The sequence below is a fragment of the Argiope bruennichi genome, chromosome 2, assembly GCF_947563725.1.
Source record: "Argiope bruennichi chromosome 2, qqArgBrue1.1, whole genome shotgun sequence".
In the NCBI taxonomy this organism is placed as follows: Eukaryota; Metazoa; Arthropoda; class Arachnida; order Araneae; family Araneidae; genus Argiope; species Argiope bruennichi.
The window spans coordinates 127,702,523-127,718,849 of NC_079152.1; the positions used below are offsets into that span (position 1 = coordinate 127,702,523).

Below are 16,327 nucleotides of genomic sequence, written 5' to 3' on the forward strand. Positions count from 1 at the left end.
TTGTCGTTTGTCCTTTCTATTTAGGGGGGATTATTCCTGCTACGGTCACTCCAGACGAGTGCTTAGCTGCCGACTCATTACTTCTCACGACTAGCTACTACACAGTAGACAACAGGACTCGATGCTCGCAGCTCAGTTCAGCACTCGCTCCACACAACGCTGGTACTCCACCGTTGCTTCGCTATCCTCTCGAAGATTCTTTACTTGTCGGCTACTCCGACTACAATTCGATCCACCATTCAATTCACGACGGCGTACGGCTTGAGAGTGCCGGCCTTTTATAGTTCCAGGGAGGCGGGCCGAGAACCTTCTGGGCCAATCAGGACGTATCTAGGCGTATCTCAGTTCCTATTGGATGAATCTCGAAGTTTCCGGCATTATCTATTTTCTCAACAAATTCGTCGCCAAATGGTCACCAAGTTTGTCGCCATGCTCTGACGTCACTGACGTGATCACCAGTTAAAACGGTCTTCCTTACGTTGACATTATTCGTGTGGAAAGCAAAGTTACTGGTTTGTAACAATATGTATATGCAAGACCATTAAGACTATTAATGATTGAATCTTTGGAATAGAAAAAATTACCAATCGTTATTCCCAAATGTTTGACTGTCACGATTACCTGATCCTTTTCGAGCTTTGTGATTACCTAAAATATATTGTGCACAAGGCTCCTATCGTGAATTTAGGTGGATTGAAATCTTGCTTTATGAAAAACATTCACAATATCACTAAAGAAACTCTCCAATCTGTTGTAGAACAAGCTTTTTTTGTACTTTAGATTCATATTAGAAAACGATGCAAAGTATATTGAAAATATCTTAAATAAGTCAAATAAGCCGATTTTCTTTTCTTGAAGAATTCATTAGTTTTTATCATTTCTACTATTTTTTAGTAATAGATAATTAAAACACGATTACGATTCTTGTATTTTCCACAGTTTTTGGCCTGTGGACAGTTAAAAACCATTTTTTTTCTATGCGCAGTCGTGTCCTTGTTCCGGTTTATGTGGTTTTATTGAAAACTGCCACAACAACATCTCCTGTCCTTTAATTAGCATATTTCATTTACAGCGACATTTTTTGACCAATTTTTGAACTATTTTTTTCACAAGACAAATTCCCATTGTATCATATATATATATATATATATATATGATACAATGGGAATTATTGAACATTTATAAATCAGCAGTGCACTACAAAGTATCACACGGGGCTTACAGAAGTTAGTATGTAACACATTACAAAAGAAAGAACATTTAACAGTCATGAAGGATTACAGATGTCAACAATAAATTTACAGAAATTTTCAAAAGCATTTCTAGTGGAAATAAGTTGTTGAAACTCTGTAGGCCAATTTATATTCATGTCCTTGAGAGCCAATCTTAGGATCTGTATTTCTTTGACAAACTTGGAACATAGAAGGAGCACATGTTCAACATTTTCCTCCCCACCAATACACAATCGCAGGAAGATGCGGAAACAAATTAAATTTGTACAAATAACTGTTAAAGTTACCATCACCATTGAGAGATTGGGTTATTTTATAATTAGTATAAAAATGATGGCATGACAGTCTCTTATTAATGGATGGAAAAAATATCTTTGTTAAGCTCCCTTTATTTGAAAGGAGATATTCTGGATTCCAAGACTCCGCCATTTTTTCTCTCGCAATCTTCTTGTAAAAGGATTTAAGAATATTAACGTCAATGTCGATTTTGCGCTTAGCGGCAGCTTTTGCAAGCCAATCGGCCCGTTCATTTCCATAAATGCCCGTGTGTCCACGAACAAATGCAAAAACTATTGAGATATTTTTATCTTTCGGACTTTTAATTTGCTTTTGGATTTAAACGATTATGTTGTTAAACGAAGAAATACACTTCAGAGAATCCAAGGATGATAGAGAATCGGTACAAATAAAATAGTCTGTGATTACACTATTTTGTTCAGAGATCCTTTTGATGGCGACGTTTAAACATAAGAGTTCAGCTACAAAAACTGTGCATTCATCACGAATTCTGAATTGAAAGTGCTCGGATTCAATACCACTTCTGAAAACAATAAATGCGAAACCAACTCTACCATCAATTTTACTGCCATCAGTATAGCAAATAACAGCAAAAACATCCTTGGTTTTATCATTAATAATAAATAAATTGAATAATATTGATAGCGGTTCTCTCTGAGGGATGAGGGAGAAAAGATGGAGACAGAATATAATCATAATTAGAGATGTAAGAAGCAGAGAGATTTTCCTTATAGGCAATATTATGAAGAATAACAATATCAATTGGAGGGAAGCCAGAAATTACATAAACTGACTCGTAACTTATGGTACGATATCCGCATATGACCCGCAAAAATATCCTTCTTTGTATGCGTCGCAGATATTTAGAATTCACCTTCCTTTCAATCACCGCACCCCAAACTCTAGAATCATTCATTATGAAGGGTTCGATTCCTTGCTTATAAATGAGCGAATGTCCGTTGGAATTTATACCAAACGTGTTGCGTGCAATCCAATTTAATCCCTGCTGTAATTTGTCACATTTCTCTGATACGTAAGTTAAAGGCTGCTTCCATAAAAATTTACTATCAAGAAGAACCCCAAGATATTACATTTGCTTTATCATAATCAAGGGAGCTCCGTCGAGATATAGTTGAAATGCATCATAGCACACGTTTCGTTTTTCAATAGCCATGACTCTGGTTTATTCAGGATTCAAGTCCAATTTAAAACCTTTTGACCATTCGGAAGCGAGCTTCAAAGTTTCCTGTGCGTGTAGGAAAGTCTCTACCTTGGAAACAAATTAGGATGTCATCAGCAAAAGCTATGATGTCACAGCAGGCCAAATTTTTAAGTTTAGATAGGAGATCATTGATAAAGATATTCAAAAAATAGGTCCAGATACTGATCCCTGAGGGCAAAGCCTTTCAAGACGACGGATTGCAGAAGTCGAACGCAGTTGCATTTTGGCCATCCTGTCATTTAAAAAGTCAGCAACAAGTGAAAAAATGTTAATCGGAATATCCGCTTTTTTAAGGAGATTCAGAATGCAAGGCCACCATGCATTGTCAAAAGCACCTTTTATATCAAGAGAAACCAAGATTGAGAGTAAATGTTTCTTTTTACCTCTCTGAACAATCTCATTCAAATGTAAAAGGGCGTCTTCAGTACTTTTTTGAGGGGTAAAACCATACTGATCAGAAGAAAGAAAATCTCCACGGCGCAGATACCAGCATATCCTGTTAACAAAAAGTTTCTCTAAGCATTTACCAAGAGCCGGAAGTAAGCTTATGCATCTAAGGTTATCCAAATGGGGAATTCTAAATTCATTTATTTTGGGGGTGAGAATCACCTGGGCAAGTTTCCAAACGCGTGGAAAAATACCTGCATCTAGGCAAACATTAAAAAGTTTATGAAGAAAAGAAGGGAATGCTAAGTGAAACTGTTTAATAATCTCATTTGAAATAGAATTCGGACCAGGTAATTTATTTGACTTCAGCATAGAAACAACTGTGTTAACTTCATCACAAGAAAAGGGAGGATCAATTAGAGAAGGGTAAGCACAACGCGCGGTCTGACGATACACTTTCTGTAAGTGATTGTCATTTTCCTCTGAATCAGAAGGAAAGGATTTCTGAAGCACAGCATTTATTATCTAAAGAGGTGGTTGTTTCTCCCGTGCGTAGATTAATACCAGTAATTTAAATTTTTTTCATGAATTCTCTTTTAACACCATATGTATAAACCTTTTTCCACACATTTTGAACATCAATGGTCCAAAGAAATTTCTTCCAATAATCAGATTTAGCATCAGTAAGCATTTGATTATAATATTTTCTGTATTCAAAATATTTATCTTTATATAGCTCTCTAACAGTTGGATTCCTACAACGCTGAAATCTACGCCTAAAGGCATTAAACCTCTTTCTCGCACAGCCAATTTCGATTGACCACCAAGGAACATTATGCTTGCTAGTCTTCTTAATAGGTATTGAGTGCAAGCATGCCTGATAAAGAACAGAACCAAGTTCCTCAACAACTGTATTTAGGCAAGAACAATCGGTATAACTGTTAAGAGTATCGAATATACGAGTTATACGAGAAGAACAAAATTCGCGAAAACGGCACCAATTTCCTTTTTTTTTTATTGAATATTATAAAAAGGAACTCTTGATGTTTCTTGTAGGACAGTGGAAAGACAAAACTCGAATTCTATCATCACATGATCAGAAAGGGATTCATTCTCAGAAAGACACCAATTCGAAATATCCTGGAGTAGATCCGAACCAACAACTGTAACATCAATATAGCTTGTACCCTGAGGTGTACGGAAAGTAGGTCCACAGTCTTCGTTAATAATAAATAAATTGTTAGCAGAAATAAATTCACACAGCTTATCTCCCCTTGCATCTGAATAGGGACTAAACCATAATTCGGATTTGCTATTGGAGTCCATACTCCAAACCAGTCGATTGAGATTCCTGTAACAAAAAACTTGGCTAATTTTATAAAGATCCGAATCGATGTTTTTTGAAGGTTCAAAATGATATGGGAAAAGAGTAAACACAGCTGTGACTGCGGCAACTTCTAAAGTGACCATATTGTAATCAGTATTCTTATAATCAAGAAAAGGTGAAAGAGCATGTGAACGAACAATAATGGCTGTCTTAATAATGTCTGAATTAGGATCATAAAAAAGTCTATAAGTACTGGGATAACACGGAAGAGAACTCCTGTAACTATCTGTAACTATGAGGTTCCTGAACCAGCGCACAGTCAATATTATCTGCTTCCATATTTAAAATAAGTTGCTGAGTCGCAGATTTGGATTTATGAAGGTTTAATTGAATACATTTTAGAACTTGTTTATCTGACCTAATCATAGTTAATTCTAAATTGAGTATTTTTCTTTATAAAAATATGGCAAGGACAGCACTCAGAAAATGGTTTATGATTAACTTTTTAATGCATATTATTTGTTTAATGATTGAAACGGATGCAGTTTATACAAGCCACTGCATCTCTATTCGAACAATCTTTCCCTTTGTGTTTTCCAGAGAAATTAAAACAGGCTTTTGGTTTATCACATTCGTCAGCACGATGGTTGTATCCAAGACACTTAAAACATCTATTGATGATAAGAAAATCGTCAACATCACATGCACTCCAATTGATTTTTCAGTCTTGTTTGTCGTAGAATACATTTACGAATCATGAGGAGCGTTTCAATCACAACATGCCTCTTATATTGAAAGTTTTTTAAAGTAAAGCGAACTCTGCACTGACTCAAACTTTCATCAGATACAGCAATTTCAGGATTTTGTTCAGAAATCACTTTTAGGGGATCTTCATTAGCAATTTCATTAGGCACATTTTTAACCAGGATGGCTGGATTCCTCCTTTTCGGCAGAGAAGTATTTAATTCTGGAGATTTTTCTTTAAGTTCGGTTAAAAGTCGATTCCGATCATTTTCAGAAAAACAACTTACTAATAGTTTATTTCCTCAAATATTTTTCAAGTTACATACACCTAATTTAGACTCTGATGGATTTATTTTTAATTTAATGATTTTCCTAACATCATCAGAAGAGCAATTTTCTGAGTCTACAATTAGACAGTAATTCGAAGAAAATGAAAACTTTTCTTTATCTTTCGTGACATTAGATGGCGCAACAGCATATGTTGGTTTTGTAATGGCTTCCCTCAAACTTTTTTTACAAGCTTCTAAAACATCAGCTGCCTTTATTCTTTCAAAATTCTTATATATAGAGGATTTTAACTCACCCAAAGCTTGCCTGGCCTCTTCACGCACCTGTTGGTTCATATTGCATTTAGATAGAAGCACTGATTCAACAATCTTGCAATGTTTTTCAAGAGCTTCGAAAAACAAGTCATCCTCCATTGCCGCCATATTGGCTACCCCCGTATCACATATATTCATATAAAATATCAGGCCCTTCAGACCAGCGGCTCTATTTTACAGACTTTTGAAAGTGCATCTTTAATTATAATCACCATGTGTAAACAATTGACTACAGTGCATTTTTCGATCATCATGAAATTTGTTACGAGCGCCTTTGGCTAAAAACTAATTTTAACTTTAATCATACTAGAGCTATAACTTGCTTTTACAACTCTAAAATCAGAATTAACTGCGCGCGAAACCAATGTATGTTTTTGTATATGGCAACTAAATATAAATATAGCATGTAAATAGAATTGTAATTTAGATAGATAATAAAATGGAGTCGGATTAATAACGAGTGGATTATTTCACATTACGATCCCACATCTTTGAATCTTATTAGCGGAGAAACGACTGAATGAAATGAAATTCAGGTAGAGTCTCAACATTGTGGTGACCCGGACGTGATTGCTAAAAATACGGTACGTCTGTTTTTATTTGCAATAAGAATTAAGTAGTGAAATGAAAATGGAGATGTCCGTTAAGAAGCGATCACCTATTAGATCTAACTTTACGAAAACGTATAATGTTTTAATTGAAAGATTAAAGGTCGATGAACCTCAGGAAAAAGAGATTAAATCACTTTTCGGCAATTTGGAACGAATTTATTCGGATTTGGCCAAATTAGATAATGAAATATGTAGTTTTCTTCTGGAAAATTCGGATACCGAAAAGTATGAAGATGAGTATATGAAAATCGAAGAATACAGCACAAAAATGATTGAAGCGAAAGTAAATGTGGACATATATTTGACTAAACTTTCTTACGCTGAAAAGGAAAGCGTTGGTTCTGTTTCTCCTAGAATTAAACGAAAACTTAAGTTACCTAAAATAGAACTCGTTAAATTTAACGGTGAAATTAAGAATTGGCTGGCTTTCTGGAGTCAATTTAAGCGTATTCATGATGATGATAAATTAGAAAATGAAGACAAATTTCAATATTTGATCCAATGTGTAAGTGAAGGAACTAGAGCTCGGGAAATTATAGACAGTTATCCTCCAACAAATGCGAATTATTGCAAGGCAATAGAAAGTTTAAAATCGCGTTTCGGAAAGGATGAGTTGCTTATTGAATACTACGTTCGTGAGCTACTAAAATTAGTTATAATAAATGCTTCAGGAGCTAAAAGGAAATTAAGCACGTCGCAAATTTATGATAAATTAGAAACTTACTTAAGAGCTCTAGAATCAATTGGTTTAACATCAGACAAGTATTCAGCAATGCTTTTCCCCCTGGTGGAATCCTGCATACCTGAAGATATATTCAGGGTATGGCTGCGTAATCCAATTATAATAGCAAATCATGACCCGGAAAGCAATGCTTATTCAGAAAAACTGAAAAACTTATTACTCTTTCTGAAAACAGAAATAGAAGGTGAGGAAAGAATTCGCTTAGCGAAATCAGGATTTGCACCTAAGGTGTGTAATGAGAGGAATTCTGATTCTGTGGCTACTGCTACAGATTTGTTTTCAGGAGGTACAGAAAAAAGAAAACATAATACCATCTGCGTTTTTTGTGAAAACCCTCACGAAAGCAAAGAATGTTACAATGCCAAAAAATTTGATTTTGAAAAGAAACAAAAGATTTTGAAAAATAAAAAATGCTGCTTCACTTGTTTAAAGCCTGGCCATAGGTCAAGAATTTGCAAGTCAAATGTACAGTGCCTGCTTTGTAATAAGAGGCATTGGACTTTGATGTGTCCAGATCTGCCAACAAACAAACCAAAAGTCAAAACACCTGAGGTGGAAGAGAATCTAAATGTCAATTTATCCAATCAGTGTGCTGCTGAAGAAGTTCTCCTTCAAACATTGCAAGTTAATATTAAAGCAGAAGGAAAAACACGCAGAGTACGAGCTCTTATTGACAGTGGTTCGCAGCGATCATACTTATTAGAGAAAACAATTAAAGAAATGAATCTGAGGCCCATTGAAGTTAAAAATATCATACATTCGGTATTTGGTGGATCTACGTTAGAAAAACAAGATCATGGACTATATAAAATAACCCTTCAGAATTTGAATACGGGATTCACTTACGATATGCAAGTCCTCGATCAACCAATTATATGCGGAAAAATACCTCGGATCCACAAAGGAAATTGGCAAAAGGAGTTGAAGAAAAAGAATATAATACTCTCTGATCAAGGCAAAGATTGTCCGGACATTGAATTGCTGATAGGAGCTGACTTTTGCGGACAGTTATTCTCAGGAAATATATATGCTCTGAAATGTGGATTAGTAGCATATGAAACAAAATTAGGCTGGCTGATCATGGGTAAAGTTTTTGGAGGAAAAGAGGAAAATACTTCCGCTCAACTGGTGACTTCAATGCTAATACAAAATAGCTCTATCTCTGATCTTTGGAAATTAGAAACTTTAGGTATTATGGATCCAGTTGAAACTAAATCTAAAGAAGAAATGAAAAGAAACGCAATGGATCATTTTATGAAAGCAGTGGATAGAGATGAAAATGGCAGATACATAGTTAAGCTACCTTGGATAGAAGCAAAAGAAATTCTACAAGACAATAGATCCACAGCTGAACAACGTTGTATCCGTACTTCACAAAAGTTAAAAGATGAAAAGAAATATGCAGAATATGAAGCTGTTTTTGAAGAATGGCTTGAGGAAAATATAATAGAGAAAGTGCCCAAAATGGAGGAGGGAAATCCAAGTTATTATTTGCCGCACCGAGGTGTTTTTAAGGAAAACTCATCAACCAAAGTACGTCCAGTGTTTGACGCTTCTTGTCGAGTTAAGAAAGTTCCGTCCTTAAATGACTGTCTGGAAAAGGGACCAAATTTAATAGAGCAAATTCCACCCATTTTAAGAAAATTCAGACAAAATAACATTGGGGTAATTTCTGATATTAAAAAAGCCTTTCTTCAGATCTCAATTGCAAAAGAGGATCAAGATGTTTTGCGATTTCTTTGGTGGAAAGATTACGAAACAAGAAAATTTGAGATACTTCGTCACCGCCGTCTTGTGTTTGGCCTCACTTGTAGTCCTTTCCTCTTGGCAGCGGTTTTGATGAATCATCTAGAGGAAAGTAAAGAGTGCTTTCCTGAAACCTCCGAAATATTGAAGAATTCCTTTTATGTAGATAACTGTGTGACATCCGTGCGCAATGAAGATGATCTTACCCGATTCATTCAAGAAGCAAAGCTGTTGCTTTCCAAGGCTTGTTTTGATCTTCGAGGTTGGGAATATACAAGGGACCTAAGTCGGGACGAGCCAACTGTTCCAACCTCAGTACTTGGACTGTTATGGAATACAAATGAAGATTTCTTTTTCTGTGATTTACAAAATACAGAATTTAATTTTGATGTTTGCAGTAAAAGAAATATTCTGTCAACGTCTCAAAAGATATTTGATCCACTTGGATTTTTATGTCCTGTGACAATATGTTTAAAACTCTTAGTGCAAAATATTTGGAAAAGAAACTTAGGGTGGGATGAAATTCTACCAGATGACATTCAGAAAAAATTCAAAACTTTGATTGTTGATTTGAAATTGCTGTCTGAAGTTAAGATCCCTAGGTGTGTAAAGATCAATGGCTGCACAGAAGGACTAAGTCTTCATACCTTTTGTGATGCCAGCAAAGTTGCATACAGTACTGTCGTATTTTTGAGAAATACCTTGGGAGAGGAAGTCAAAATATATTTTATAGAGGCAAAAAGTAGAGTAGCACCTTTAAAGGTTATTACAATACCTCGTCTAGAATTACTAGCATGCTGCATTGGAGCTAGGTTAACTTCAGATATTAAAAATTCTATGTCTTTGAGAGACGTACCTACTTTTTATTGGACAGATTCTTCTGTTGCTCTTTATTGGATTCAAAAAGAAGATCATTGGGGTACGTTCGTGAATAACAGAGTAGAAGAAATAAGAAGTCTTTCTTCAAAGGATGCTTGGAAGCATCTCCCAGGCACTTGCAATCCTGCTGATCTCCCTTCCCGTGGTTGTTCAATCCAAGGATTTTTGAAATCGAGATGGTGGGAGGGTCCACAGTGGTTGAAACTTCCAGAAGAAGAATGGCCAGCGACAGACTCTGAATACAATTTTGAAGAGGTTTTCCGGGAAAGGAAAAAGAGGGTCGTAACTTTGGTCAACTCTACAGATCTGAATAAATCCTGGTATTTGTACAAGTTCTCAAGATATTCAAAAATTGTGCGAATGATAGCATGGATGCTACGATTTGTACAAAATTGCCGAAATCCTATTAACAAGATGAAAGATCTTTTAACTGTTGCAGAACTAGATGCCGCCGAAAGAAAGGTGATACAAATCGTGCAACAAGAAACCTTTAATAACGAAGATGCAAGATCAAAACTTAAATCACTCTGTGTGTTTAATGATTCTGATGGACTAATTAGATTGAAAACTAAAATTACTAGACGAGATGATGAAGAAAATTTTAGATACCCTCTAGTATTGCCTTGTAAGCACCCATTAGTGGAGAGATTGATTTTCGAACATCATTTGATCTCTTCCCATGCTGGAGTTCAAGTTGTCCTAACAGATATCCGTCAAAAATTTTGGATTCTGCAGGGCCGAAAAACTGTCCAGAAAGTGCTCTCAAGGTGTATAAGATGCAAAAGATATACGAGCAAGAAAATTGAATCAATTCCTGCGCCCCTACCGGAAGATCGTGTACGGGAAGCCTTGATATTCGAAGTCACTGGAGTGGATTTAGCAGGGCCGCTTCATTTAAAGGATGGGAAAAAGGCCTGGATCTTGCTTTTTACTTGCGCTGTATATAGGGCCATTCATTTGGAATTAATACAGAGTCTTTCAACTAATGGATTCCTTCTAGGTTTTAGAAGATTCGTCGCAAGACGAGGGCGACCTAGAACTATATACAGCGATAACGGAACAAATTTTACTGGAACAAATAATTTGATGGGTTCTCTTGATTGGGACAAGATTGTCAATGACGCCTCCGTCTTAAGAATTCAGTGGAAATTTAACCCCCCAACAGCTGCTTGGTGGGGCGGATTTTTTGAGAGCATGATTAAGATGGTGAAGAAGCTTTTAAGAAGAGTTTTAGGAAAGGCATCGCTTCATTACGAAGAAATGTTCACTATTCTTTGTGACGTAGAAGCCAACATCAATTCTAGACCTCTGAATTATCTATCGGAAGATCCGAATGATTTAATTCCACTGACTCCCTCAATGTTCATTCAAGAGACTATAAAGGTAGGAGTTCCCGATTTGGATACTTTGGATAAAGTAAATATCTCCAAACGATATCAGTATCAACAAAAATTACGAGAGGACTTGAGGAAAAGATTTCGAAAAGAATATCTAAGCTTGTTAATCCAGAAGAAGCCAAAAGGAAAGGAATCTAGACAAGTGCAAGTGGGAGATATTGTTATAATTGAAAGTGATATCAAAAAGCGACTAGACTGGCCTTTGGGATTGGTAATCGAAGTGTTTCCTGGGAAAGATGGCTGCATCCGAGTAGTGAAGCTGAAAACAGCGAGTGGGGAACTTGTGCGTCCAGTGCAACGTTTATACCCCTTGGAATTAGACAATGACGATCCTGTGGGTGCGAGAAAAAACGAACCGGTTGCTTCGTATGAAGAAATCGAAATCCCGAGCTCGGAAAATAACGACTATGAAACAAAAACTAGAAGTGGAAGAAAAGTGGTTAAACCTTCACGTTTTAACTAACTTTTAAACTTTATTATGTACTTTTCAAATATGTGCATTTCATGTTTTGATTTCTAAATATTTTGAATGCAATATTTTGTTAATTTTGATTTTGTAACCTCCTGATTTAAAAATCAAAAGGTGGGAGGATGTTACGAGCGCCTTTGGCTAAAAACTAATTTTAACTTTAATCATACTAGAGCTATAACTTGCTTTTACAACTCTAAAATCAGAATTAACTGCGCGCGAAACCAATGTATGTTTTTGTATATGGCAACTAAATATAAATATAGCATGTAAATAGAATTGTAATTTAGATAGATAATAAAATGGAGTCGGATTAATAACGAGTGGATTATTTCACATTACGATCCCACATCTTTGAATCTTATTAGCGGAGAAACGACTGAATGAAATGAAATTCAGGTAGAGTCTCAACAAAATTTGTAAATCAAGCTTAATAGCTGAAATACAGGTAAAAGGAATTATTTGTAATGTGTTCCGCTTTTTCTTCTGAATATATAATCGCGCAAATGTATATATCATCTTAAAGTAATTAACTCTTTTATCCTCATGAAGTTAATTTCATTATACTTATTTCACTAATTTTTAAAAATTATTCAACGGCAAACATATATTTCAGGATTTTTTTAAAATATATTATACCCTTGAGTTTTAATTTTTTTTTCCAAAATTTATCAAGACTATTGTTGGAAACTATTACAAATGTAAACACAGTTTGAACCAATTCTTTTTTTGTATCATAAACAAAGCATTAATTAAACATTTAAGCCAAGCAGCATTTGAAAATGTTAAAACTACTTTATTTCATACTCCAAAATTTGAATATTTTGCTCGTCCTTATGGTCATAAAATTTTAAAATATATACATAGCTTATAATTCATATTATATGAAAAGATTTAAGGACTTTAATTATAAATTTTTAAAATTAATGTTTCTTAAAATTTAACTTATGTTTACATTAAATTTATATTATTGTTTTAATGTAATGTTACATTTCTAAAAACCATTTGTAAATAAATTTGTAAAATAATTTATTTCAAAACTTTACCACACAGAAAAAAAATAACGAAATAGTACGGAGTTCAATTAAACAAATCTCGAAAAATATACTGTATTTTAAAGAATGCATGTGTTATCAATTTTATTCTGCAGAAAATGAGATAGCTTTATTTACAATATTATAAAAAGAAATTTTCTCATTCCCAATATAACTACAATTTGGCTTTTTAAACAAACAAAAAAAAATCTAAAAATATTCTTAAGAAGCTAGGTAAAGACCGAAGGTTGGTACACTCGTTAAAATAGGATTCGAGCCCATTTACTACAAAACTTAATTAGAACATCACTAACAAGGTCCTAAGGATACTTTTATTAGAACATCAACAACTAGGATTACAAAGATTCAAAATCATTTCAAAATCATCTCAGTTATTTGCAATGTTTTCAAATCCTTTAAAAAAAAAACCTAAAAAATTTCACGATTTTTTTTTTCTTCCTTACTTTAAGTTTACCATCTTCAAAATCTAAGGACTAACTGGCTTCCACGAATTTGTTGCTGTCTATACAGATTAATTGTGAGCTGGAAGAGCACAAATTTTATCCAACTTCTTACTCTGAGTCATGAAAAAAGAAATCATTATTTTTAATAACTGGTGGAAAATAAATTATATCAACATCTCTTGATATTTGAGGTATTATTATGCTTAAAAAAGGAAAGCCCAAAGTAATCCAAATATAAAACTGTTTTTCTTTAATTTCATATGGTACTGTGCTGGTTAATTTTCCAAAAAAAATATTGAAGATCAAATTTGAAATTAATATTTTCCTGCACTATAACGGAAAGTATTTTTTTGTTAGCTCAATAATGTTACGCTGATGAATGCTATGATTTAAATATTTTTTAGAGTAAATCATCACAAAATATGTAATTAATTTTCCAAGTTTAGTTTTTAACTCTTGTTTCCTGAAAACAGTTGTTACAATATCGTCTGAAATTATTGAAAAACACTTTCAAAATATGACTTTTTCCATATCGGATTTGGATACATGCAAAAAAAGTAAATAGCCATTTTCCAAAGCCTCTAGATTTTCAAAAAAATATCGAATATTTTAAACAAAATGTGTACATTGAACTGAAAGATTTGTAGTATTTTCTTCTGCGTGACACACACTGATGTGAAATTTCAGAATCTTTCAGAAATAAAGAAATAAATAAAATAAAAATATTTTCCCATGTTTACTACTCATCTATCGTAATATCCGATTTCTCATTTTATAGATTTGTTTAGTATTTTTAACGCCTTTCTATGCACTTTAATATTTTCCTATCAGACTGCCAAGCTATTATTCAAATGCGAAAACTTAATGTTTCAGCTCTCTACCCTTGCTAATTCCTCCTAATATCAGGAGCAAATATAGTTACCTGCTTTAGGTGGCTATTCCAGCAAATTCTTCTTATTGTTTTTTTTTCATATCAAAATACAATTCGATTTAACTATATTTAAATTGCTGTTTTAATCCAAAAAAAATTCTTAAGATTTTGATGATTCTCAAAGTTTTAGATTTATATTTCCTAGGAATCATTTTAGAAATTTTATCTGTCTATGAACAAGATAATTGTGAAACAGAAATTTCTAAGCAAATTAAAGCATGGAATGATCTTGAAGCTAAAAAATGAAGATCTATATCGAATTTTAGGAGAAATTAATCAAAGGCTGTTTACATCGATCTGTTTACATTGTGACAATCATAATTCACAACCACCATAAGCTGGATTAATTAAACATTTCGTAGAGTTTTGTTACAGAAATCGTAGATTTGTATCTTATTTTAAATTTTATCTTTTAGAAAGTAATTGTACGTTATCCATGTGAATGTGAATACGATAATAAAGTAATGTTGTGGAGAGGATTGAGGAATATGCAATTTCTGTGCAACACATGTTTTCATGCACATAATACATGATTTTGGCTATTATTCATATTATCTATCATGACTTTGTAAGTATAACCTCTTCAAACCTAACTGTTTTAAAACTGGTTAAAAAATTTGATTTCAAGATCTTTTTCCTTTGTTACATCTCAATAGTTGTGAAAAAAAATATTTGCTGATCAAACAATTTTAAGTCCCATAATTTTAAGGTACACATATGTGTACCTCAGGTCTTAAGCAAGTTAAAACATCCTCGACAAAAAAAATCATTTAATTTTCCTGGTTATTTAATAGATATACTTTTCCTATTCTACGGCCTTATAAATAAAAAAATAATTATATTAATAAACTATTAAACCTTATTTTGAATGAAATTTCATTTTTTAAAAAAAAATATTAAATAAGTAGATACTGCATTTTGACACTTCTCCTAGAGTTACATCCTGGATACCTGCATTTGATACATACTTATCTTCCATGTAATGTTGTAGATGGCTTGACATATCTAGTCTTATTTCTTTTTAATTGGGAAGGGACAATTTTTCTTACTCTTTTAGATTTATTTTCACCAGATGGTGGTAATGAAATATCCAATGGTCTCTTAGTTGCATTTCCGTCATTTGATGACCCTTCTTCTATTAATTTGTTTTCATTCAAAGATGATTTCTTGCTTGTTCTTGGTTTCCTTTCTTTCTGATGAACTGAATTTCCAGATATTTCAACAGGGACCGAATTATAAACATTCGAAATTGCAATAAGATCATAACATTTTTGGTTTCATTCCTGGCAGCTCTGCTTGTCGCTTTGCCACCATTTTATCTTATATGAAGCAATTGACAACTACTAAATCTACAAAATGCGTGAATGCTTTTGTCGGTCATTTTTTGTTATTACTGCATACCGGTAATATGCAAAACAATGGTTGATGCCTCCCATATTATATGCTTTTACAATAGCAGATTATTTTATATCAGCTTTTTGTTTCAAATATTTTGATTGTCTTCTACCTATTGCAATTGTCTCATTACCTATACATGTCGATAATAGAGTCACGGATTTATTATCTTTCTACTTGACAAGGCACATTTGACTATCGTCTGTGACCCATTCATCCTATTTGCCAGGTTTCATCATTTTCGATGAATGAGAAATTCTATGGCTTCCCCTAAAATCACTTTTTTCTAAAAGTTCAATAACCTCCTTTTGAGTTAAAGCCACTGGACGTGAAAAAAATTATTATTAGCTTATGAAATTCTGTATATTCTATACATGATGTCCGATTGAAATATCAACTGCTAACTACAAGACACTATAAAATTAAATTTCTTACTAAAGTTAAAAAACAAATATTTTTAAATTTATATTTTTCTACATTACAGAACATAAGAACTGTTTATCATGAAAAAGATATTCAATATATTAAAGGACAAGAAATGACAAGCTCTCAAAAAATAAACAGCTCAATGGATAACAAGCAGTCAGGAAATGGGCGCGAAAACGCCTGAGGTACACATATGTGTACCTTAGTTAAATTTGTATTTTCACCGATTCTATTATAGATAACAAGATATAATTTGGTAATGACTTTAACCAAACACTTAGTATTTTATAAATAAAATATACAAGCGTTTATTTTAATGATAAAAATTAAAAATTGTACTTATATTTGCTGTGGTTTCTGTTCAACACCATTTTCGTTATGTCTCTAATTAATAGCGATGGATATGAAAAAATATCGAACTG

The 16,327-nt window shown here is 33.5% G+C and overlaps 1 protein-coding gene across 1 annotated transcript; it reads left to right on the forward strand.

Moving 5' to 3' along the window:
- The first annotated feature begins 10,875 nt into the window (after nucleotides 1-10,875).
- LOC129962330 (uncharacterized) lies at nucleotides 10,876-16,089 on the forward strand. Its single transcript, XM_056076076.1, has 2 exons — nucleotides 10,876-11,205; nucleotides 15,964-16,089. Exons 1-2 carry the CDS (start codon nucleotides 10,876-10,878, stop codon nucleotides 16,087-16,089), a joined length of 456 nt encoding a protein of 151 aa, XP_055932051.1.
- Nucleotides 16,090-16,327: the final 238 nt, after the last annotated feature.

Bases quoted from the DNA above. Each gene is read 5' to 3' on its own strand.
- LOC129962330 (XM_056076076.1), top strand. From the start codon at position 10,876: ATGGGTTCTCTTGATTGGGACAAGATTGTCAATGACGCCTCCGTCTTA. The intron at 11,206-15,963 runs GTAAATATCTCC...TCTACATTACAG, and splicing joins ATTTGGATACTTTGGATAAA to AACATAAGAACTGTTTATCA.